This window comes from Neolamprologus multifasciatus, chromosome 2 (assembly GCF_963576455.1).
Source record: "Neolamprologus multifasciatus chromosome 2, fNeoMul1.2, whole genome shotgun sequence".
NCBI classification, from domain to species: domain Eukaryota; kingdom Metazoa; phylum Chordata; class Actinopteri; order Cichliformes; family Cichlidae; genus Neolamprologus; species Neolamprologus multifasciatus.
In genome coordinates this window covers 23,237,690-23,264,211 of record NC_140440.1, presented here as the reverse complement: position 1 = coordinate 23,264,211, position 26,522 = coordinate 23,237,690, and the positions used below count along the sequence as shown (strand labels likewise).

Sequence of the window (26,522 nt, the reverse complement as noted above, 5' to 3'; positions counted from 1 at the left end):
GCTGAATCCTCACAATCCTTTACTTACCATAATACACAAAATTTGTCCAACAACTGCTCCTACGCAATCAGCATTTGAGCAACCCAACTTGACACATTGGTACATCTTAGGCCCCCGAAGGTTCTCGTCAGATGCTATGAAGTCACCACGTTGCCTAGCAACCGCCTACCAATGGACTGAAATGACCCATTTGTTGCATTTATGCACATTCAACACTTTTTTTTAAAGCATTGTGTCGTGTCAGTAACTTCTTACTGATGTTCACAAAACTTGAAAAATACATGAAGACAAGTATGTATTATGACGCCATCACCTTGCCTGACAACCACCTAACAACGGACTAAAATCACAGACCAATACAGCAATACAGTACTGCATGGGCTTTTACTAGCAGACTATGTCTCTCTCTTATAATGTTTCTGATATGATATCTTTTCATCATCTAACATCTAACTCTAGGCGCCGGGGCGAGATTAAGTACAGAATCTCTATATGCTGCCAGATCTCTATTCACCCAGAGTCTCATTAAACTGTCATTCAAAACTATTTAAAACAGTACAATGGCCTGTCTGCTACATATCTGTTTTTTTAATGAGTCCACAGACAGGTACTGTCTCATTTGCATTGATTATTATCAGAAGCTTGTCACCGATGTCTGTGTGTTACCAATGAAAATGATGATACTGTGCAAATACTACTCAAGCATAATAAAACTAACTTAAAGTTCAATTGTTTGACTTTTGTTTGAGAGCAGCGCTTGAACTAAAGTCTGATGAACATATCAAAGTCAGGTGGCTGTGATTCACTTGGTAAAGTAGGTTTTGCTTTTCACATGGCACCCCCACTATATTGGTAAAGAGCTGAATCACAACCCCTTAAAGACTTAAATTGCTTGTAAGAAGCACAACTTGCTTAACATTTGGCATCTTTTTCTAGTTTTAGGGCCCATTTTGATCTCTATGTCTAGACTCTGAAGCTAGTTTTGAGAATTATAGTCCATTAAAACTGGTGCGCCCTATTGGCAGATTTCTTTTGTCATTTTGCTTGATATGGGACAATTTGACCATATTTAAGAATATTTGGCTTCTTTCTAGTGGGGCTGGTGCCATCCTGCCAAGATCTATCGAGCTCTCTGAGGTCTTCAGAAAGGCTATCGGTGGGTGTCTATCAGTCTGGCTGTGGGTTTAAAAAGATCTCCAAATTATTTGAAATGAACTATTCTGCTGTAAGGAAAGTCTTCTTCAAATGGCTCAGATTTCAAATGAATGCCAGTTTTTCCAGGCTAAGGGCAGACTGGTGATGGATGCATAATCGGAAAAATATTACATAGATAAAACATAGAGAATGGACATTAAGATGATGAGCAGGTGTTTTTGGAATAATGTGCTGAAAGACAGAGTTGTCTGGCCATGGTAAAAGCAGAAATATTAGGCCCTGACCCCCGGACTTCAGGAGAAACTATGAGAAATGGTGGTGGGAATATTAAGGGTTGAGGTTGTTTGGCGCCTCGGGGACTGGGCAGCTCACAGTCAGTTATTCAATTATTAATCCTGCATCGCGCCAAAGAGTGCTTGATGATAATGTGAAGGCATCTGTCTGTCTGCAGTTTTCAGTGAAAATGTAAATGGGTTTATCAGGAGAATAATTATTCTAAAGCACACAGAGAAACATATCAAGAAAAGGCTCAGGAAGGAAGAGATAGAGCCAAAGCCCTGATTTCAATCCCTTTGAAATGCTGTTGGGAGATTTGAAACACACGGTACATAAAAACACTCCTGAAGGACACGAAAGTGGTGTCAAAATGTAACAATTGTGCGAAATAGCTACAGTAATGTTTTTTTGTTGTTGTTTGCCACAGAGGGCAATACCGGCTTTCGAGGCTTTATATTTACTTCAGACTCTCTGGATGTTTTTGATAATCAATAATTGTTTAAGTCAGCGCTGCTTCAACGAGGACTGTCCAAATTTATACATAAACATCACAATTTCCTTGGGCTGTTCTTACTTTTTTATATTGTGCGTATTATATTGTGCATGAGCACACCCCGCCTTGGTTGTGTCACTGGTGCATTTATTCTTTAAGCCTCGTAGCAGATTTGTGCACAGAGTGTCTGCACCTATTAAACTGGTCTGCTGGTTTCCGCTGCCAAACCTCTCGTCTTCTGGCTTTTTTTATTGCCTCCTCTAGTCTGAGCCAATTGCTGAAACCATATTGCCTCCTTTAAGCATCCCGACTCAAACAATATGTTCTCTGGCAAGTAAACCGCAGCACAACGAGCTCTGCGTGGATGGATTTGCACATTATTACAGTTACGAATTAAAGATGCGAGTCACCAGAGCCTCAGCTTCTATGAGGACAAACAACAACAAAAAACGCTGACCTTTTTATTGTCGCACTGTAGAAAGGCCACGCTTTAAAGCTATTTATGACCTTCTGTGGGGGCCAGGTGGGGTAGGGTTTAATAGAAAACACTGCACAAGGAACAGCAAGAAACTTTGTGAAAGTGACAGTGGGCGTCCGCTTCCGGCATGCTCTGTGCAAGGCCCACAGCAGGAGTCCCTCTTAGCAAGACAAACACCCTTGCGTCTGCCTGCGTGTATGAAAGCGGAAAAGTGTTTTTCAGCATTTAAATTGAATGTCAAAATCAATGTCCAGATTTCGTTTTGATATGGCTGAGGGTTGTCATATCACATTAAGATGGATGCCCTGTGGGGAGGTGTTGCCAGGAAGTGCGATGAGGAGGATCCTTTCCTCCAGGAGGAGCTAATCAATATGCCTCTCAGACACTCTCTTTTCCAGTCTAAGCACCGCTTTTTTTAACACTGCTGACACAGTTCAATTAAACTCGTGCTGCAGATAAAAAAAAAGTCCCGATTCAGTGGATGGAGCCGAGTCTAACTCATTTCAATTTCAGAACACTCAATCATTTCCCAGCTATTTAATCTCCATTCCACACCTTTTTTAATATAGATGATCAAAACAATTAAGTTATGATGCATCTGGATCAGCACTTGAATGTAACCCGATCGCTCTTTCATAACCTGCGCGTGCATGCTTGTGTGTGTGTGTGTATGTGTGCACTGAGATATGACAGATAACACCTTGCACAGTGTGGTTGCATCCTCTGTCATCACTCCATCAGGTGTGCCCCGACGGAGGCAGAACAAGTGTGGAAATGATTATATTGAGGTGCCTCGGGGCTGTACAGAGACACCTGATCAATATTCAATCTCAGTTATTTCACCCCGCATTACCATCTCACGCGGCGCTGCTCGATGACTGGAAGGGCCGCCTCTGCTCGTTGAGCCTGAGAATCGCTTAATCAGAGAAAGTAACTAGATTTAGTGGCGTCAATAGGAACATGTTAGCCAGTGTGTTTGAAGCAGGTCAGGATATTCTGTTCAGTCTTTGATGCAGGAAGACAAATTGAGGAGGATTCTTCCAGCACCTCGAGACAGAAATCGTTTCAGTAGTTGTGCCAGGGAGAGATATGAGGTGCATTAGTGAGCTGTTAGTAGTGTTTATTTATTTTGTGGGTAGCAATATTAGCTTAATGACAAAAGTAAAACAATAGAAGAGCGCTTAGAAAGTGTACTGAACACCGAGGCCAGAGGATATCTTTTATGGTGGATTTGCTTCATAGTACTTGTGGTAATTATCCAAATACAGTTACTGAAGAGTTTTTGGATGTGTTACAACCCTCTGGCATCAGGAGACAACTTCCTTCCAAAGCAAAGATGAATCACAAAAGCGCAGCACTAAGATATTTGCCCATTTCTGGTTTCTGGTGGCACCAGGAGAATCTATTTATTGGAGAACCGTAGCCAACTGGTTTTCATGACAGCAATAACTTAAAACAGTCGCTTTCTTTGTGAATTATCGGTCTCTCATTGCTGTGAAACTCTCTGGCGCTTTTCTACTTTGTTTTAAAAAATCTGCTGTAGAGTTGCTGCTGTGCTTGGGATCACTGTCCTGTGGCTCATTTCGGGCCAAGCTGTTGAACAGATAGCCTCACATTTGACTCTAGAGTATTTTGGTAAACAGAAGTGATCACGGTCGACTGAATGACTGCAAGGTGGCCAGGTGCGGTGGTTACAAAAAACAGTCCAAATCATGCTGTGCTTGACAGTTTGTACGAGGTGTTTGCGCTCATATCCTGTGTTTGGTATTTGTCAAGCGTGGAGCTGTGCATTAAGGGTAAACACCTCTACTTTTATCTTGCCTGTCTTGTGGTTTGTTTAGATGGGACTTTGTAAACTACACCGTGCTGTCATGCTCTTTTTAGAGAGAAGAGGTGTTCCCCTGCAAACTCTTCCAAACAAGCCAAACAAGTTCACTCTTTTTCTAATTGTGCTGTCATGAACATTTCACATGCTAACCGAGGCCCGTAGAGCCTGACATAATAATAATAATGGATTGGATTTATATAGCGCTTTTCGCATATGGCATAGAAACTGAACACTTAACAGTGTTTCCTGAAAACCCTCTCCTGTCTGATCATTTCCTGATAACATTTACATTTACAATAATTGATTACACAGCAGTGGAGAGTAGACTTTATCAAAGTAGATGTCTTTCTGAAAGCGCTGTAACTAAGTTTAAGAATATAATCCAGCCACTGTTATCATCGTCAATGCCCTGTACCAACACAGAGCAGAGCAGCTATCTGAACGCTACCCCAACAGAGGTCGATTATCTTGTTAATAATTTCACCTCCTCACTACGTACGACTCTGGATACTGTAGCTCCGTGAAAACGAAGGTCTCTAATCAGAAGTACCTGACTCCGTGGTATAATTCTCAAACACGTACCCTAAAGCAGATGACTCGTAATCTGGAGAGGAAATGGCGTGTCACAAATTTAGAGGATCATCATTTAGCCTGGAGAAATAGTTTGTTGCTTTATAAGAAAGCCCTCCGCAAAGCCAGAACAGCTTACTACTCGTCACTGATTGAAGAAAATAAGAACAACCCCAGGTTTCTCTTCAGCACTGTAGCCAGGCTGACAAAAAGTCAGAGCTCTTTTGAGCCAACCATCCCTTTAACGTTAACTAGTAATGACTTCATGAACTTCTTCACAAATAAATTTTTTATCATTAGGGAAAAAATTACCAATAATCATCCCACAAATTTAATATTATCTACAGCTACTCTTAGTACCATTCAGGTTAAGTTAGACTCTCTTTCTCCAATTGATCTTTCTGAGTTAACTTCAATAATTACTTCCTCCAAACCATCAACGTGTCTTTTAGACCCTATTCCTACAAAACTGCTCAAAGAAGTCCTGCCATTAATTAATTATTCGATCTTAAATATGATCAACCTATCTCTAATAATCGGCTATGTACCACAGGCCTTCAAGGTGGCTGCAGTTAAACCTTTACTCAAAAAGCCATCTCTAGACCCAGCAGTCTTAGCTAATTATAGGCCATTCTCCAACCTTCCTTTCATATCAAAAATCCTTGAGAGAGTAGTTGTCAAACAGCTAACAGATCATCTGCAGAGGAATGGTTTATTTGAAGAGTTTCAGTCAGGTTTCAGAGTTCATCACAGCACAGAAACAGCTTTAGTGAAGGTTACAAATGATCTTCTTATGGCCTCTGACAGTGGACTCATCTCTGTGCTTGTCCTGCTAGACCTTAGTGCAGCATTCGATACTGTTGACCATAATATCCTATTAGAGCGATTAGAACATGCTGTAGGTATTACAGGTACTGCACTGCAGTGGTTTGTATCATATCTATCTAATAGACTCCAATTTGTGCATGTAAATGGAGAGTCCTCTTCACACACTGAGGTTAATTATGGAGTTCCACAGGGTTCAGTGCTAGGACCAATTCTGTTTACATTATACATGCTTCCCCTAGGCAGCATCATTAGAAGACATAGCATACATTTTCACTGCTATGCAGATGACACCCAGCTCTATCTGTCCATGAAGCCAGATAACACACACCAATTAGTTAAACTGCAGGAATGTCTTAAAGACATAAAGACCTGGATGGCCGCTAACTTTCTGCTTCTTAATTCAGATAAAACTGAGGTCATTGTACTCGGCGCTGGAAAGCTTAGAAATATGGTATCTAACCAGATTCTTACTCTGGATGGCATTACCTTGGCCTCCAGTAACACTGTGAGGACCAGTTTCCAGTTTCCAGTTTGGATTCGGGAGACAGACACTATCTCTACTTTTAAGATTAGGCTTAAAACTTTCCTTTTTGCTAAAGCATATAGTTAGGGCTGGACCAGGTGACCCTGAATCCTCCCTTAGTTATGCTGCAATAGATGTAGGCTGCCGGGGGATTCCCATGATGCATTGAGTTTTTCCTTTCCAGTCACCTTTCTCGCTCACTATGTATTAACAGACCTCTCTGCATTGAATCATATCTGTTATTAACCTCTGTCTCTCTTCCACAGCATGTCTTTTATCCTGTCTTCCTTCTCTCACCCCAACCGGTCGCAGCAGATGGCCGCCCCTCCCTGAGCCTGGTTCTGCCGGAGGTTTCTTCCTGTTAAAAGGGAGTTTTTCCTTCCCACTGTCGCCAAAGTGCTTGCTCATAGGGGGTCATATGATTGTTGGGTTTTTCTCTGGATCTATGAAGCGCCTTGAGGCGACTTTTGTTGTGATTTGGCGCTATTTAAATAAAATTGAATTTAATTGAATTTAAGGCACCAAAAGCACTTCACAATGCTACTATTCATTCAGTCTCGCATTCACACACTGGTGGAGGCAAGCTACGGTTGTAGCCACAGCTGCCCTGGGGCAGACTGACAGAAGCGAGGCTGCCATATCGCGCCATCAGCCCCTCTGGCCAACACCAGTAGGCAGTAAGGTAAAGTTTCTTGCCCAAGGACACAACAACCAGGACAGAGATCGAGACCTGGGGATCGAACCAGCGACCTTCCGGTTACAGATGCGCTTCCCACCCCCCTGAGCCACGGTCGCCCCGTGAGATTTAGCTCTTGGCGTTTTTTGCACTTTCTCTATGCAGTGCACAGTCTGACTTTGGGGTGAATTTGTGGGGATGTCTACGGTGGCCCTGAGAGGCCAAACGGACTGATCTTGAGAAAACACCAGCAATAAGAAAAACGCTGCAAAAGCACACAGAACACAACGGAAATAGGAAAAACGACAACGGAAATATGAAAAAACAGATTTCCGAAAGCACAAGGGAAGTGTTTCTGGGGAGACAATAACCAGACGGACCAGAGCATGCTAGGTGTGTTTTATCATGATTCCTATAATACTGATGACAGATTTTTAGGCTAATAGTCAGGCTAACACACTTACCTCTCATCTTTTCTTTCCTCATAAAACCGATAGATCCTCCACTTCTTTTAAGTGTCTCCCAGCGCAACTCTTAGCATATTTTGGTTCCTGCAACTGGTCCGTCGGGTTATTGTCTCCCCAGAAACACTTCCCTTGTGCTTTCGGAAATCTGTTTTTTCATATTTCTGTTTTCTTTTTTCCTATTTCCATTGTGTTTTGTGTGCTGTGCAGCGTTTTTTCTTATTGCTGGTGTTTTCTTAAGTTGCAGTCGGTTTGGCCTCTCAGGGCCACCTTAGATGTTCAATGCTGGGAAGATTGTGGGATTATATAAAGACATACCTAAAAGCTTGAGACCAGCAAACTGCCAAAACTTCTACTTTTTTAGAGGTGCTCACACTCACTGATGAATATTTAATCAAATACATTTGATTAGCAGCTCCTAGCTGCTATTTGTCCTTTCCTATGGAGGGAGTATGGGTGTACTTATACATAGATATGGAGAGCCGATCCCGATTCAGACCAAATTTTAACTGGGTTTCACTTTCCCCCATCTCTTCCCCAAGTTTCATTTGGCTCAGGAGCTTTAGTCTTATCTTGCTGTCAGAGTAGAGTGACAGAAAAACAACAGACAGGCAGACAAACGGTGCTGAAAATCTGCCACTGCCTCAGTAGCTGCGCTGGCTGTTTCAACTTTTTTCAAGGAAAATACTCCTGTGAGCAGAGCAGTTGAGAAGAAAGATGGCTGAAAAGGGGTTTAAGTTTGCTTCTTAATGGGGAACAATAGGCCTGGTATCACAGCTCTGCATATCTACGTCTATGAGACTGGACATTACACTGAGTAATGTGCTCATAAAATTTGTTACAGCAACTGTACTGAAACAGAAAGTCTCTTTATGTTATGAGAAAAAAGTGTAATTGTGAAGTTACCGAGTCATTTGTATTAAAAATTGCTTGGGGAGTTGATTATGTTCAGCCTGTTAGAACAGAGTAGGGGAAAAAAGCCAGAACACAATGAACCAGTGCCCTAGCACGGACACGAGGAGAAGTACCTGATAATAGTTGGAAAATATTACCCCATCTTCCCCACAGGCAGTGAAGGAGACAAAGCAAAGAGGTACAAAAGGTAACACTTGAATTGGTAAGCATGGAAGAAACAGTACGCCATCATTTTCTGTTACACCCAAGACTCTTTAAAATTAAATCCACAAAATACTCAAACTTGTTGTAATTTAAATTAGAAACAATCATCTTGCACATTTTGACCAACTTTCTTATTAAAAATCAAGAATTAAAATAAGCTTAGTGCTTTTCTGATAGTTTAGATAATAACAGTTTTCCTCCAAGATCCTGGTAGACAAAGAAAAGAAGACATGGAAGAAATGCTTTTATCAAGCCACAGATAAGTCCCCTCCGTCACTATAAAGCATTCAACCTTGTGACTCAAATGACTCAAAAAACTCAAAATAATTTCAAAGTTTTCTTCTTCTGATTAAATAACTGTTATTACATAATAATATAATATATTAATTATACTTATTTATTAATATTTAAAATGATAATTTATATTAATAATTCTTTTGAAATGTTACAATTATAATATAATACCACGTTTTTACTAATGTCACAGCTGTCATCTCCTCCTGATGTTTAAGTCATCAAACAGTCACGAGGTTTTAAACTACAGTTCTTTTAGGAGTTAAGCTGGTCGACAAAAGCTAAAAACTGTGTACATGCATAAATAGCTTTGGGTATGTTACATTAAAACACCAACAGCAGGAAACGGCACAGTGTTCTCATGTTGCCTTGCTTGCTGTTTATAGCGTTCAGCCAAGATGTATCTAAGAAATCTGTTTACTTGACCTGGCACAACAACGCTGCCGAGGAGTTTGCTGTTGAGTAAGAAGCAGGGACTGAGGGTTTACGCTGTTTGGAGTGTGTTTTTCTTGAAAGCCTCCATGAGAAAACACTGAATCTTTAGCTCAAGCAGGAATTACACAAAACTTTCATTCAACACAGTGTCCTATATGATTTTTGTTCTTGCAAATATGCATTCTTTTCTGTAGCTGAAAAGTCATGTTAGGCGAGGCCTGAAGACCAAGCTTTGTCAGTACAAGGATCCTCTTTATGTCAATGGAACAGAGGCCATGACTTATGCTTTCAAGCTTATGAGCCTGGATGACTGCACAAAGAGCTTCCAGCGTGGATCACTGATGTGCACAACTGACTACATATCTGTAATTTCTTCCAGTTCATGTTTTTTCATGTTAGGATATAATGAACACATGACACATCCCACTGTGTCGCTATTCTTTGGAACAAACACTAAGCCAAAATAAGCACACCCCATGATTCAGTAGCTTATAGAACCACCTTTGGTGAAATAATCATTTTCAGTCTCTCACATCGTTGTGGAGGAATTTTGCCCCAATGTTTTCCTTACAATGTTGCTTTAGTTCATTGATGTTGCCCTTAACGTCTCTCAGCTGTCAGACAGATGGCTTCACATCTGAATAATCTGGTATTCATGGTCGATCCAGTGGTTGCAAAACAAGCCCAAATCATCACCGCTCCACCACCTGTTCTGATATGTTGTGTTTGGTTTGCTCCAAATGGGATACTGTGTATTATGACTAAACCTGTTCACTTTGGTCTCATCCATCCAAAGATCATTGTTCCAGACATTATGTGGTTTGTTCAGATACAATTTTGCAAATCTTTGAGAGAAGAAGCTTTCTCCTGGCATCCCTTCCAAACAAGCCATACTTGCTTGGTCTTCTTATAATTGTAATGTGATGAACTTAAACACTTAACATGCTAACTGCAGCCTTTAGAGCCTGAAATGTAGCTCTTGGGTTGTTTGCAATTTCTCTGAGCATTGCACGGTTTGATCTTGGGGTGAACTGACTGGGACAACCATACATGGCTGCTGGGAGGATTGTGGATTAACACCTGAATGTTCCAGAGCAGCTGCTTTTATAAAGGTGATCATCAGTTAATTGTTTGCATTTCATTAGCAGCACCCAGCAGCCACTTACCATCCTTCCATAATTCCTATGGAAGCAGTGAGGATGCACTTAGTTTTTCCACACACTGCTTCTGCATTTACACTTAATCTTTGTTAAATGCATAATGATATAATATCATGTTGTTCATCTCAGCTTATATTGACTTAAATTTAAGATCTGATTAGGACCTGATTATTTGTATTGTCTCCTTAAATGTACTTTCCTTTTTACATGGCTGTATGAGACATGTGATATATTGTCTTATCACATATTAGTTGCCTTTAATACTGCTCTAAAGCCACCTTAATGTGCTCTCTGATTATTTTTTTTTTAACTATCTGCTGGGACCAATCTGACCTTTGTAGTTTTTACAATTTGCCACAAAGGACTACAAAGCATCTTAAGCTTATAAGGATTAATGAAGTAATGCAATCTAGTATATGCAGTATATGCAAATGCAAGAAATGATGAACTGAAGCTAAGCAGGGGAAGAGGAGATAAAACATAATTGGTAAAGTGCCTGAGCTTGATCGGGGACTTCCACTGCAACTGTACTGCTGTTATTTATTTTTATTTTTTTGTGGGTTCATATTGTTCTCCCGAGTGTTAAAAAGCACCAATCATTTTAAAGGGCTTTACTTTGTGCACGTTTTTTCCAACTAATCACAACTTTGTTTTTACCCAGAGAAAGTCATGACGAGCTTACTTACTGCTTCCTAGCAGAGAAATGTCAAGATGACAGTATACAGAGAAAATGGCATAGTTTCTGAATGTCACCCTCTCTTTCCCCTGTGATTTTCACCTTTTCTCCAGGGTTTCGATGTGTCTTCAGTTTTCCTTTGTCACAGGGTACTAAACCATGCTTCTTCATACCCCTAAATTGCGCTCTTTCTGATAACGTAAAAAAAAATGTCTTAGTTGCACTCAAGTAGAGAGGAGAGGGATTCTGGAGGAGCAGAATCCTGAACAAAAACTGTAGAGGCTTTGTTTATTTTCACAGAGCTTACTTTTCTGTGTTGTATATATGCATCAACAGATACTATAGCTGATTAAAGTACACTGTCACACCTTATTCAGATTAATCTCACACAGTGCAGTGTTTCTACCCTTGTGCAAGTTGATCCACTCCACAACAGTCTCCCCACCCATCTAAGCCCAGCTCTGCCTTCAGCATCCGCCTCCTTCTATTATTATTAAATTTCCCAAAGGCAGTATTGTTGATTTGACTGTAGCGTACTGCTTTCGGGTGTTCCATGAAAGCAAACCTCCTCCTGTGAGAGCATGCTGGTTTAATATTAAGAATTAGGTTCAATAAAGTTATTAGTCTCTCTGAAAAAAAAAATGTAAACCCTAATTTCAAAGAATGCATTTAATGATCCAAACTCAAAGCTAACTTGAAAATGTTGCACACTTATAGTCTGTAATTTGACACACATTCATCAACATGTGTATTTGCAAAGCACTTTACAGTGGTAATACACACAGACGGACGCTGGACCAGAGGCACGTTGGAACAAATTACTAACCCTTAAAAATTGACTGAATTAGTGGTCACTTTTTTATTGGATCTAGAGGTTATATTCTAATTTAATTTGGTACTGTGTTTTGAACATAAGTTGTGATTTCAGTCTCTCTCATTTGGTGTTTGGTGTCTCTCATCTTAATGTGTTCTGAATTTTGATTGATTTCGACTGCACATGTCACATCCACATTTTAAACTTTATTCTCTTAATCATCTGATTTATTTCATGCATGCAGGCAGAGAAGAGCTCTCTCTGCGGATGGCTCTCTAAAGCATCGCATTCAAAGCGGCTTCCCTCTTATTAGTTCTGGTGCTCATCAAATTTTTACACTGTGGTGCTCGAGGGTTTAAAGTCAATACTCTTAAAGTCACTGAGTGCCATCGTGTTTAATTTGTACGTGAGCGGTCACAGTTGTTGGAGATCAGCTCCAAATCACCCAACAATCTGCTTCCCATTCACTCGCCAGCTAATAAACCCGCGAGGCAGGTTTAAGACTGCTGCAGTGCACGCTCGTGTCACATCCACATCCAGCGCTGTCCTTCGATCACCGCGGTGCATGTAAACGTTCGCTCCACCACGAGTTCTGCCACACCGCTCACCTGAAAATTATGCTGACGTACGTTGCTGTCACTGGCGTCCGTACAGCATTCATACGCCTTCCTGCACCCCGGCATCCAGTCGCATTTTAATACTTTCAAATGTCTTACATCAACACTGTGCACACGTTCCCATAATCATCTTTTCTATTTGAGTCGACCTCCTGAAAGCTAAGCCTTCTGATTGCGACAAGTTCTGACTGTGCTTCCTGTGTGACTGAATATTTTTATGATTGTCTACAAATTCCGCATTAAGAATCTAGCGGTTCGCATTAGAATTTGTGGTCTGGTTAAAAAAAAAAGAGAAAAAAAAGCCAAAAGTAAACAGTGTGGCTTATTTATGTGTTCAAACAGTTTGAGCAATGACAGAAAGTTAAATTAAAGCTGACTGTGGCTCCACAGATGATCCTTGTTAATGCTTTTGGTCTTCAACATTATTACTGAATGAATTCAGGTTGAGTTTGAGCAGAGCTCCAAACACAAACAGTATTTTTTTTTTTTTTTACTGTTAGAGAGATAGATTTTCAAGTAGCATCAGCATTACTGTGAGAGAGCTGTGCTACTGCAACATTTTAATATTCAGTGAAGTTTTTACAGTCAGTGCCGGCCTGTCAGGTTTAACTCCAGCAACTCCTGAGGAGCATCAGCTCACGTTTTCTGCATTCTCTGTAATGTTTCAGCAGCAGAGTGGAAAATGTGTCAGATGTGCAGCTTTTCTGATATCATCATAATGCTGGTTTCTTCTGTAATGCAGGCAAATAAAAAAGAAAGAAAGATTTTGGCTTCCTTTCTCCCAGCAGAGACCGGAGTGTATGGACTCCATAATTGAATTTATGTTGTCTCCGGTGGGAAAATATTAAGTGAAGCTGGGCTGGAAGGGATCTGCTTCACTGAGATAGGAGGGAGAAGTCAGTGCAGATGAGAGGTGAGGAGGAAAATGTGATTTATATGTTAGCCTGGATCATAAAAAGGACTCCTGTCAAACCTTTGATTGAATCACAGCTGGAACGCATTCAGGTTTAAGCTCTGAACAGGTGCTGCTTGTACCAAGGATTGCGGAGAGGAAGGCAGGATGACCCGTCTACCTCGACCGGCTTCAGTAACGAAATGTGAACACAAGAGTGAGATCTCCCTTTGAAAAGAGCTGAAAATCACATTTTAAAAGGGCAAGCGGGGCAAACCCCTACGAATAAGAAAAGTAAAGGTGGACTGAAAGTTATTTTCATTTCAAATTAAAGTCTACTTCAGAAACATAATCATATAAATACACATCCAGTTGATGGACCTGTTCTCTAAAACTGCTACTTGTTCATTTCGTACTTGGTTAATCATTGCTTGATTGGGAGTTTGCTTACTAACTAATTTCTTTCAGGACTCTAAGAAAATACCTGACATTTATTTAATCACTTTTTTCCTGAGCTTTGGATGAAAAGGTGGACAACACTTCATACAATGGAGGATATAGTGATTTGATCCCCTGCTGGATTTGTAAGTTTGCTCACTTACAAAGAAATGAACAGTCCGTGGTTTTTATATTAGTTTCATATTAATGAAGAGAGAACAAATATCAACCAATAATCCAGAAAAACAAATGACATTAAAGTTATACATTGATTTGCATGTTACTGAGTGGACTAAGCATTTGATCCCCAAGCAAAGCACAACTTAGTACTTGGTGCAGAAAACCTTGTTGGCAAGCACAGCAGTAAGATGTTTCTTGTAGTTGATTACCAGGTTTGCACACATCTCAGGGGCCACTTTTCTTTATAGAAACTCTCTAAATCCTTTAGATTTTACCCTCCACAGATTTTCTACATGATTCAGTTTGGAGACTGCCCACTCCATGACCTTAATGTGCTTTAGCCACTCCTTTGTTGCCTTGATGGTATGTTTTGGGTCAGTATTATGCTGGAAGGCCCAGCCATGACCCATCTTCAGTGTTCTGACTGAGGGAGGATGAAGTCTTCCTGGACCCTCAGCAGAAAAAAGGCCACAAAGTAAAATGTTTTGATCTCTGTGCGTACCGTTTCTGAGCGCACCAACAGTCGGCACCTTCTCACCAAGCTGATGATCCACTGACAGCGCTTTGGACTTACTCATTGGGGTTTTAGCAGATCGAATGCTTATTTCACGGCATGCAAATTAGTAATAAGTTTTATGTAATTTGGGTTTTTTTCCCCATTTTTGGTTGATTTTCTGCCCCTATTCAGTAAAACAAAACTACCATAAAAATTAGAGACTATTCATTTCTTTGTAAGTGGGCAAACGTATGAATTCAGCAGGGGATCAAAAAATTATTTCCCCTGTTGGATCAGTGCAGCTGGAGTGAGCAGACAGTTAGACAGACCAGCAACAGCCAGCCAGGCCCTGTCTGAAGATTTTAAAAATTCGCCTACTAGTACTTACAATGCTCACTAATTAATTCTGTTAAAATCCCTATAAGCAGTTTCCAGCTGTCATATTAAACTAAACTAGCAGTCTTATCCTGTCTAAAGATTAAGAATTTTACTTTCTCCTTTAATAGGAAAAAAAATCAGTAAAACTCCTGTTTTAGCTATCAGGAAGATTTTGTTCAACTGCGTTCCCAACTTTCAAATCAAAGATCCAAAGAAAAGAGGAGTGGGGGTGGTGGTTGTTGATGAAATCCTCTGCAACTTCACTTCACTTAACTAAAACAAAGACAGAGGTCGAGATATCATTCAGGGTCATTTCAGTGCACTGGTGTGACTTTGAAGCTGTTTTGGCTGCTGACGCTCTGACTCTTGCTTCGAAGAAGGCACGCAGGCATGTCCCAAAACACTAGACTAACCTGGGCCAAGCACACTTCCCCAGCACCTCCTTTTTTAAGCTGGCACTTTCAACTGTTCCTTTGGCATTACTGGCATGTTGCTGGAGTGCTAAATAACACAAGAGCTACTGTACGAGTAGTGTTTTTGCTTGATGCATCTGAAGATAATCAAAGATAAATCTGAAATATTACCACTGCACCAACTGCTGATTAAAAGTCCGACTCTCCGTGGATACTCTTTATGGTTGCTAAAGTGAGAATCGAGAGCACCGATGTATTAAATGAAATGCTGCTTGAATTACTGGGAAATGATTTGGAAGGATGCAGTTATACTGTACAATATGCTGCAGGTCTGAACATTTACAAGAAATTCACAAAGAACTCACAGAGTTCATATATATGATTGACATGTAAGTCATAACAAAAGCTAGAGAAGCCACAGAAGCTTTAAAGAGGCTTTTAAAGCTTTCATTGGCTGAGTAATTCAGCATAAAGAAATGAAAGAAAGAAAATAAAGAAAAAGCACTTTACAATACAGACAGTGAGGAGACCACAGCAAAGCAAGGTCAGGGCTGGATTAACCCAATGTTGAGGTCCCTGGGCAAAAATCAGTTTTATTTATTTTTATTTAGAATATTTGATTTCACTTAAACTTGTTTGTTCTGGATGTAAGCTCAATGGCACAGAAACAATAAAGGGAAATGCCACCAGTTTCACACATTAAAGTCAGGTAGTGAGCCCTAGTCCGGTTCAACCTGTGAAATTGAGACTCCCAGCAGAAACAACAGCAGCGCTTCTTCCAGCAAATTTCCCAAAACAATATTTTTACAACAAGCTAGTGGTTTATAACTAGTGTCACTATTATAGAGTCAAGTACCAAAGAGGAAGAGAGGATCGGGGAGGATGAGCAAACTAACAAGATGTGAGAGACGGCAGACGGTCTCCCATTTCCTGTGTCAACAAAGTGTCTTTTATGCACCATTCTGGTCATTTCTGGTAGAAGGATTTTACTGTAACCATGGTTACGAAGATTTGTTTACCTTACTAAAGCAGCAATTTTTAATCCAAATCATAGTCTGTCCCTAAGACGAATCAAGCTGCTTAAAGCCAATTTCTTTTAGCTTTCACTTGAAATTTATATGGAAAAAAACCTTTATTGTTATAAAGAATCGTTGAGTTCAGAGGTTGTAAAATGAGGGAAGTGTTGCTTACATTGAAAGTTACACAAGGTTTGTCCCATCAAGTCTGAGAAAACGGTTCTCCTTCAGCATTGGGGGAGAGTTGCTATCCCAAGGGAAGGAGTTTTACCATCCCCGAGTGATGCTAACACCGAGTTTGAGATGGATGGGTGGATTGATTAATTCCACTGTGGTGAAAACAGATCCGAGCTAGATGACAAAGCTTTCCATTTACTAGTCCATCAATTTTCCAACCTTCTACAACAAGGTTGGAAAACCTTGTTTGCACTGAGTAGTTCATTTTCCATTCGGTTCACGTTTATTTACATAGCACTGAATGACAACAACAGTCACCTCGAGGTTCTTCATACTGTACAGTAAAGACATTACAGTATTCTGGAGAAAACCTCGAGATAACACTTTGAACCAATGGGAAGGAAAAACTCCCTTTTAACAGAAAAAAATCTTCGGCACAACCAGGCTCAGGGAGGAGCAGCCATCTGCTACAACCAGTTGGGAGTGAAGGGAAAGAGAAAAAAAAATGAAAGAAAGAGAAGACAAAAGAAAGAGAGGAGCAGGAAACCAGACTAACACGGAGTAATGAAGAGAAAAGAGAAAAATGTAACGACATCCTGCAGGGGTTCATAAACGCCTAGGGAGTGAAAAGAGGTGAGTGGAGATGTGCTAAGTGCATCGCGTGAGGTCCTCCAGCAGTCTGAGCATATAGCAGCATTACTAAGAAAGGATTTGGGGTCACCTGATCCAACCCAAACTATAAGTCTTATCAAAAAGGAAAGTTTTAAGTCTATTATTAACAGCAGAGAGGGAGTCTATCTCCCAAATTCATACTGGGAGCTGGTTCCACAGATACAGGCTCTGCTTCCCGCTCTGCTTTTATAAACTTTGGGAACCACAACAAAGCCTCAGTAAGTCTGAAAGCAAAATACTCTGTTGGGATAATATGATACTATAAGATCTTTAAGCTATGATGGGGCCTGATCAGTCAAGACTTTGCATGCAAACACAAGGATTTTAAAATCAATTCTAGGTTTAACAGGGAGCCAATGAAGAGAAAGAGGTCCCTGTTGGTGCTCTCACTGTCAGCGTTTTGGATCAACTGGAGAATTTTTAGAAGAACCTGATAATAATGCAATGCCTATCCTCCATTGGGTGGCTGTGCTGAGCTTTCGAGATAAAGTGACAAATCTGGACATGTAGAGGTAAATCTGCATGTTCAAACTCTATTGAAATAAGCTACATGTGGTAGTTCAGACATCTAATAATGATCTCTTCCAGGGCACATTCCCTTTGAAGGTAACTACGGTGGCCCTGACAGGTCGAATGCACAGTAATTTAAGAAAACAGCAAGCATGTAGAAAAATGCTGCAAAAACACACGAAACACAGCAGAAGTAAAAATATAACACAATGGAAATGGAAAAAAAAATGTCACAAAACACAATAGAAGTGTTTTTGGGGAGTCATTAGTGCAGATATGACAGAAGCCAAAATATAAGGACTCCACTGACACACGCTTTAAAAGAAGAAGAGGAGGATGCATCGGTATCGATGACACAGATGCCTGTTTACTGTTCCTTCACGTTATCGTCTCCCCCAAAAACACTTGTGTCGTGTTTAGTGAGATTTTAAGCTGCTGCCGCCATGAAAAAAATGGACAGAAACTGGGATATTCCCGTTTTTCTCTTGTGAGTTTGTATTGAAATGCAACAAGGAATCACTTGAGGGCCGTTGACAAAGATAATGTGAGCTTACTCATTGACAAAGGCTCCCTTTCACAATACAGAGCCTCGACATGAAGTCAGACTCTGAGAGCCACTTCAACACTTTGAGCTCGGTTTGTATTATAAGTTTCCAGACAAATTTACATGTCGTTAAATTACCACAAACTAATTTTCCACAGAACTTGTATGCATCCAGGGCCCAGTCGCCTAATTAATAAGCACAGCTGGTAATCCACAGCGCAGAGACAAACACACTGAAACACACTGTGATTATTTACTGAGGAGCAAGTGTGCGAGGACTCAGGAATGACCTGTAATTAATGAATGTGCGTTCCTCTTTAAAAACTCACTAGGCTCCTTCACCTCAGTTGGCACACAATGAATAAACACTCAAAATTAAAAGAATTCATCTTAAAAACATATGAAAGAAACCAGTGATGATCATCTACTGTGCAGTCATAGCCGTTTCCAAACTATACAGAGACAGTTTATTCCTCTGTGTTTATGCTGCGTCACAGATCTAAAAAGAAGAGTTATACTTATAAAACGTTCCGACTTTTCATTGTGCATTTTAACGTTACACTGAAGGGAAACGAGTTTGCTGTCTCTGTAATATCACTCTGAGCCCTTTATGAGAAAAAACAACAACTTCTTATCACAAAATTACATGTCAGAGGCACAATCTGAAGCACATATCAAATATACATTACATGGGAGGAGAGAAGAACACCAATATTAAATCAAATATCTCAACTCAATATACAGTATCAACACTGTTTCTCCAAATCTGACACTCAACAAGAAAAAAACCCCAAAACGATAAAAAAAAACATGCCAGTTTTCAGACATCCGCTTCTGCGTCCACGGCCTTTCTTTGAAGCTTTCTTTTAGGAAAAGCAGGACAGTGTTTGTGAGCTGTGTGCCAATAAAAAAAAGAAATAAAACACAGAATGCCTGATGATTTGGGAAACCAAACCAACCAAACCAAGGCGGAAACCACAACACTTCTTGGTCTTACTTTTTGGGTTTAAATCCGTCACTGGTGTTTTATGCTGCATTTACCAGCAATCTGAGGGTAAAACAAACAGGCTGTTCACTGGGGGCGTCGGGAGTAGCACAATAACAGACTTTGACTTTGTGTTTGTGATTTTTAAAAAAGTCTTTCTCTTTAAACACTACATTCATTACAAACACATTTCATAAATAGTGCGCGAACCACACCCTAACAAATATTTATGATTTACAGTACTTTGTACAACAATCAGGTAGTTTGTAACAGGCCGCCTGAGCTGCTGTAGGATTTACATGACTGAGAAAATCATCTCTGCTGTTGTTCTAAAGTTTGTCTGCCGTAAAATCGTCTTAAAATGTTTTCTTATTCTGTTTCTTTCAAATATAAAACAACCACATATTGGATTATTGGGTCCCACGATTAAGAAGTGTGTACATTTAGTAGTTGTAACTAATGCTTTCAATATTTACATTCCATATGGTGAATATATAATTTGATCTTGCTCTACACATCATTAAAAATTGATTGTGGGTTGGCAGGGCATTAGAAGCCTACATCCGACTGCTCTGGGAGACAAACCAAATAAGCGTGGACTTAAACCAGGGAAGTTCTGCCTGTCTTTAAGATTGAATTAAAGAAATATTCATTAGAAGGTCGGCTGGATGATGATTAACTCATGGATTTGTGTCCTGTTTGGAGTTTTTTTGTCTTCCCTTATTTTTACCCCTGATTAATCTCCTTTTCGTATGCTTTTTACTTTCACTTTCTCCCTGGTTAGGCTTAGGCATCCAAAACTACTCGGTAAGGTTTAAGATCAGGATTAGCGACTTGAGGTAACTGTTGTTCTGATTTGGCTATATAAAGAAAAATGAATAATTTACAGATCAAAATAACACTCTGTTATAACATTACCCATGATGAAAACAGACTTATTTTGATTTCCCCATTACTACTCTAATTAACCCCTTATAGTCTTGCAGTTTTTTCCCCAGTGTTTCGGGGGGAACAAATCACACTGGTGATGTAGATGTTTCAAAAAAAACTGTATGTGTCAATTATGATTCAGTAGGGGTTGATGACCTATTTCTTTGGTAACATCTGAGCTGCTGGTGGAAGAACCATGAGAAATTATTAGTAGATTGCCAACCAAGGCCTCATATAAGGTGGAAAGCAAATGGATGGATATGCAAAATAATGACGTAAATTATGTATTCACCATTAGTAAAGCCATCGGTTCCAACACAGGAGCCCTTATAAATAGTTCCTTCTTGGAAAATGGTGCTGATAGCTGTCACATACGCTCAGAATGAACACACATGGTGGCATGTTAACACACATGCCACCATGTGTGTTAACATTATCCGTCAAACACATAATAAAGCTGACTCCTTCTATCACCCTCCCATGGAAAGAGTCCCGAACATCACATCATTTCGCACACTCAGCATGTGAACGCTTATCCAGCAAGCTGCACTTCAGTGTTGCAACTGACCAGCAAGAGACTGGAAGTACAGTTTATGAAGGCTAATGGAAACACTGAGGCTAAAAGAGAAAAAAACATTACTTCCACTTTCCTGTTTTTTTCAGCTGCGGTTGCTTTTGCTGCTCGTGCTTCAGCTGCTCGTGCCATTACGTTAGGTGATATGAGTTTATGGTGATTCTATCCATCCGAGCTCCTTTCGTCTGTGTTAAGCAGCAATATATTTACATGTACATATGTGTATATATAAAAAAAAGAGTTAGATGACCGTACAGCGGTAGTTGGGGTCGTTTGTTGTGCTAGAGCCATCTGTTTTGACCACCGTCACCTTGGAGGAGTGCTGGGAGCTGTGCAGCGCGTTCTTTCGGCACAGACGCTCGCGGTAATTCTGGGCGAAGATGAGCAACATGAGCGGATTGATGCAGCTGTGAGAGTAGCTGAGGCAGATGCTGATGTTGTAGGCATAGACGAAAGCGACGGTTGGCTTGTTGTTGCTCAGGTTGATCACCTGGATGACGTGGTAGGGCGACCAGCAGATCAGGAACAGGGCGATGACCATGAGGACCATCTTAGTGGCTCTTTTAGCCCAAACAGACTGCTTACGCTTGACCCGACGTATGGAGCTGAACACGTGGTAGAGGGTGAGCGAGTAGAAGGTGCTGATGATGATGAGGGGGATGATGAAGCCCAGGATAGACTGGTAGAGAGTGTACCAGTACATATCTTCAGGCCCATCCAGGTACATCATACACACCTCCAAATGCTGCCTGCTCACAACCTTGGCGTACATCATGACGGGGACGGAGAGGAGGAAGCTGCCCAGCCACACCAGCATATTGATGATGATGGTCCACTGCACGGTCCTCTTTTCTGAGGTGGGATGGACAATAGCTATGTACCTGTGAGGGAGAATGCACTGTGTAAAGAGTATGACCACTCTCTTGAACATAAATGGTAAAAGCAGCTTTGCCAGAGTGCATGCAAGTGCAGGATTTTGCTTGGATGGTCATTTTCATGCTGGATGAGCTCAGGCTACCCAATGAGATACAAGGTACTATGTCAGAGATACACAATCATTAAAGTGATGATTGCACTGATAAATCAGCATAATTTAACAAGAGTCATTTAGCGAGAGGATGTAAACACATTTCCATATGGATTGTGCTTCAGTTTGAAGAGCCAGAAAAATCATGTTGCCATTACATGCAATCATTGCCATTTAAGTAGAGCCAGTGACTGTCTGCATGTTTGCGGCTGACCTTTCTGTTGCGATTTAGCAGGCGTGGACACAAAAACACTCCTGTAATTTCCTCCATGACATGCTGCTAAATTGCCATTGCTCTCTTATCATTAATTTAGTATACTGATCATTCAGAGCCATTCGTGTCCTGAGCTCAGGTTGAATATGTTTGCTATATGCCCAAATACCCCCACTTCAGACTGTCAAAACACTAGATAGCCCTGCACTGTATTATGTGCTAAAAATTTGTCCCTAGATGATTTTTAGGTTTGCATAGAGGAAGAATACTACAGTTTACCTCTATGCAAAGAATCAACAGCCCTTCGGGTATTGTGTTTCAAATAAACGAACACTTGTACGTATCTAAAACCTATAAATCCAACAGCAGTGGGGCATTAAAACATGAGTCACTCATTTGTAAATGTTTTTACAATTATTTAGGTCTTCTGTTAATTGGGAACACGATCATGTTGGTATCCACAAACCTCCCATGAAATGAAATTACACAGCAGCCCGAGATAAAGTGACCTTTGTTGGGATAAACAGCAGGGAATTCAAAGAAAAGCACCGTAATGGCAGTTTGGACTTTACCTAATAAGTAATTAAGGGGAAAAAAAATTATGCAATTACAGTATGAGCAGATGTTGAGCAGATAATGTATGTTTTATTTGAAAGGTAACATTGATATCAGAAATAAGGGGCAACTCAAATAAACTCAGATAATCAGATATCAAAAATGTGATTTGGAAACTCGGGAAAATCAGCTGCTTTTTGTTTTAGGTTTCCATGAGTTTCACTGCCATTTGACTCAAGACTACAGACTAAAATTATTCGCCTTGAAAGGGAGGAAGTTTTGATTTTTTTAAAAAGGATTGTTTGATCTTTTCCTCAGTGTTTACTACAGTTAAGCCTTTGTCTTTGTTTTCCCCGTTAAAGAAGTGATTTAAAATGATGAAGCTGAATTGATGTGATATAAAGCTCCGATGATTCACAACCTAAATGGCAAAGCAAATAAGAAACCTGTGAGGAATTCTTCCTGTGGAGGTGGTGCCGCTAAATCGGAGCACATTTATCCGGTCCAGTGACCCCCCCTTGCAGAAATGTATTATGTGTATTATTCTGAAGATGTGTGCAATCATACCTCTGTCAAAGCCACCTGATCCAGATTATGTCTAAATGGAGATGTTTATCACTTCAGCTCTTTGGCGTGAGGGCTCATTTAATGTCCTGAATGTGCTCAGCTCACAGACCCGACACATTTATATAGGGAAGATTGTGTTTTCATGGGTTGTTACTCGCATGGAAAAACCCACTCAGTGGTACATTTTTAGAAGGAGTGCCTTTCAAAAGAAATGAAAGCTTCACTTACACCCACTGAGGCTGGCTATGTATGAGGCTGAACAAATGAGCATGAGCATGGATTTCTGTTTTCAAACAGAAAACTCTGGAAATGAGATTTAAAAACACCTACTGTGGAATAAAATAAAGACAGTGAGTGCAAAGTGGATACCAGACAACTACTTTGACTTATTTTCAGCTAATATTGGGTTGTTATTATCTTATTTTTTGCACAGATAAATACATTTATTTGTTGTTAGCATGCTTTGGAGGATAACTTTTGTTTCGTTTTTTCCTAAAAGAACAAAAATATTAAAATATCTTCATGGATTGGGAACAACTCTGTGAGAAGTGTGGATTTCAACGCTTACCGATCAATGCACAACACAGTGACAATCCCCACTGTGGTGAACTGGTTGCTGACATCCACCACAACGACCGCTTTGCACATGAAGTTTCCGAAAACCCACTGCCTGTCTCTGACCAGCTGGTGAATGTTGAAGGGCATCACAAGCAAGAAGAGCATGTCTGCTATTGCCAGGTTAAGCACGTAGATGTCTGATACCATTTTCTTCTTGCACGCTGCCACCGCGTAGATAACCAGCCCGTTGGCAACAACTCCAACTGAGCACAAGATGCCATAAATGGAAGGGAATATGTGCATGAAAGTGGTGATGTCGATCTGACTGTAAGGCGAGGGAGTTGAATTCTGACATGACTGATCGGCGAAGCTGTCTGTTTGGTTGTTTTTGCACAATATGCCAGTGTCATTCATCTTCAGCTCGTCCTCACAGTCACCTCGGCGTGGTCGGTAATTAAGTGGCGCACCGTGCGCTCCGGGATCCCCTCAAGCCCGAGCTTCAAACTTAGGGCGGCAAACTTTGGCTCTCTCTCCAAAAGCGCGTATCCGCTTCTCTGCCCTGGCTTTCACTTACAAGTGAGTGTATGATTTAGCACAAGAGGAGGGAAAAAAGCAGTTTCCAATCCAGGCTGACTGCACTAGCAAAGATATCGTCCCGAAGATGTTTATATGTGGGAGCAAATTAGGATCCAAATGTTTACTGTGCGCTTCTGCCGCGAGCTTCTACAGACACCAGTGTTCCCTCCCTGTAGAGGATCACGCTCCTCGTTGTGTAATGAGAGGAGCAAATCACAAATCGGCACTTTAACCTCATGACAAGAAATGCCGATTGGGGGGGGGGGGGGGGGGGGGTAAAAAAAAACATTTGGTGAGGCATTTTTGATCATAGGGGCGTTTCCAGGATTTTTTCCCATTTAACGAGGCGGCACACCCACAGTTTCTGCGCCTTTACGCTTCTACTTCTTTCTGGGTGTAGGTTAAGATTCAAGCTTCGTGGATCAAAGAGGACTTCCTGCTTAAACTTTAAGACGGCAAACTGAAAGAATCTCTTTTCAAGTTCCTTCAAATCGTTAAAGGCGTTAAAAAAAAGTTGGAAACAAATCTGAGGTTTAGACTGCAGACAGCTGTAGCGTGCCCCCCTTCCACCCTTCTCTTGTTTCACTTAATTTTTTACATAAAACAAAAGATCTGTCTCCCTTTGGGGGGTTTACCTAGATTTCCAGACGATCTTTAAACATTCTTCTCTTTTGCTTTCTCTAAATTATGATAGCTTCAACTTCAGCAAATTAAGGCTATCGCTGGCAATTAAGTTTTCCTGTGGTGAATAAGCCCTAAAGGCTCCTGTCTAACCCTGCTATCAAAGATGTGATTTTCTTTGGAGCTTTGTTCTGACATCGCTGGGAGCAGCTATAAAGGACAGGAGCTGATCCAGAATCTGAAGCAGCTCAACGTAGAGAGGGCTCTGCTGGGATCTCATCACAGGTCATCCGGCAGGAATATATATTGGAGGTTTCCTCGTGCCGGTTTCAGGGGCTGTTTGTTAATTCCCCGTAGTGCTTTCTTTCTTATTTTCCACCAACCATTCAAAGACGCATATAATATAATTATTTTTCACACAGGTCCTCACATAAAATATACATTATACTTTTGCCAGTTCTCTCTTGTCCAAAACACACAGCGCACCTGCCTCAGCGAGCTCTTTAAACTCAGCTCTGAAATGAGTTTTGCATTTAATTATCTTGATCCTCCACACCAGCCCTCCTTCATGCAGAGATGGACGGGTAATTGCTGTGATCCACAGTACCTGTGCAGGTTCTATCTACAAGTCAAAAACCTGCAGAGTGACTAAAAGCAAGGCCGTTCGCTGCATTTTGACTGAGGCCCCTCCACTTTGACATCAGCAATTCAAGGACAGGAGATGTGACTACGTTTCAAATAGAGGATTTGCATAATAATGTCCCCCCGCAGTATCAGAAGTCATTTGCTTTGCTTAAATGTTTTTGAGCAAATCCTTGAGATCAAGGACTAATCCATTGTTTGCATTTATTTCATTTAGTGTTGCATAACTTCATACTCTCTACATGGGCTTCTGTGGAATATTACATAAGAAGTGTGAGTCCCTCAGAAGGTCCTGATTTCTTTTCGATATATTTCTTCGTTGTATATCTTGCTGGGTGGATGCTCCCCTACACAAGTTACCCCTAGAATGAATTCTAAGGACTTTAATTGTCCTCTGATAGTTTACCGATATCAGCATCAGTGATGTCATGAGTCATGATTGGACAGCTTCTTTTGTGCCTTTGCCTGCGTGGGTTTCTTCTGGGTTTCTTCCACAGTCCAAAGGCGGAGTTTGTTGGTTTAATTTTCTAAACTGGCATACCGGCTGTAGGTGTGGGTGTGAGATGAATCAAGCTCTCGAAGTACAGAAAATCAATGTATGTGTGAATGGATCAGTTTGGCTTGTTGTGAAAGATGGCTTTAGGCGGTTAGTGTGACTACAAAAGCTGTCCATTTCCATTCTTTTCAAAATTTCCATTTGTGCCCTGCACATTGTGTTTAGTGCAGATTTGCTAATGTTAGCGGGCCCACTTGGCAGGTAGTTTGTTCCAAGCTTGCCACGGTTCTTCTGTGGATTTGGGCAGTCTCACTGTCTTTTGTCTCCTCGTGTAATCCTAGACTGACTGCAAGATGTTGAAATCAAAGGTCCACGGGCGCAGTGCCATCTGTTTTAGGACTCATTGTTCCTCTTGTAACAGAGGATAGTTCAGCCGCAGACTGACTTTGGGACCAGTCAGGCAACATCCTGATGGCTCTGCATCATTGACAACAACCAAATACATTTACACAACACTGTGCGGCTCTGTGTGTGTGTGTGTGTGTGTGTGTGTGTGCGTGCGTGTGTGTGTTTTAATAGCTTGTTTAGAGAATAACAGTATTTCTTATGTGACTATCTGTTTCTTAGAAGGCTAGTAGAAAAATAGTACAAAAAA

At 40.8% G+C, this 26,522-nt stretch overlaps 1 protein-coding gene across 1 annotated transcript; it reads right to left on the bottom strand.

Annotated features, from left to right (window-relative positions):
• Positions 1-8,845: 8,845 nt before the first annotated feature.
• On the bottom strand, positions 8,846-24,618 carry mchr2b (melanin concentrating hormone receptor 2b). The gene is made up of 2 exons (XM_085132649.1): positions 23,543-24,618; positions 8,846-21,492 (listed from the first exon to the last, which is right to left on the bottom strand). The coding sequence occupies exons 1-2, from the start codon at positions 23,944-23,946 to the stop codon at positions 20,853-20,855; spliced, it is 1,044 nt and encodes a 347-aa protein (XP_084988775.1). The 5' UTR covers positions 23,947-24,618; the 3' UTR covers positions 8,846-20,852.
• Between the last annotated feature and the right edge of the window lie 1,904 nt (positions 24,619-26,522).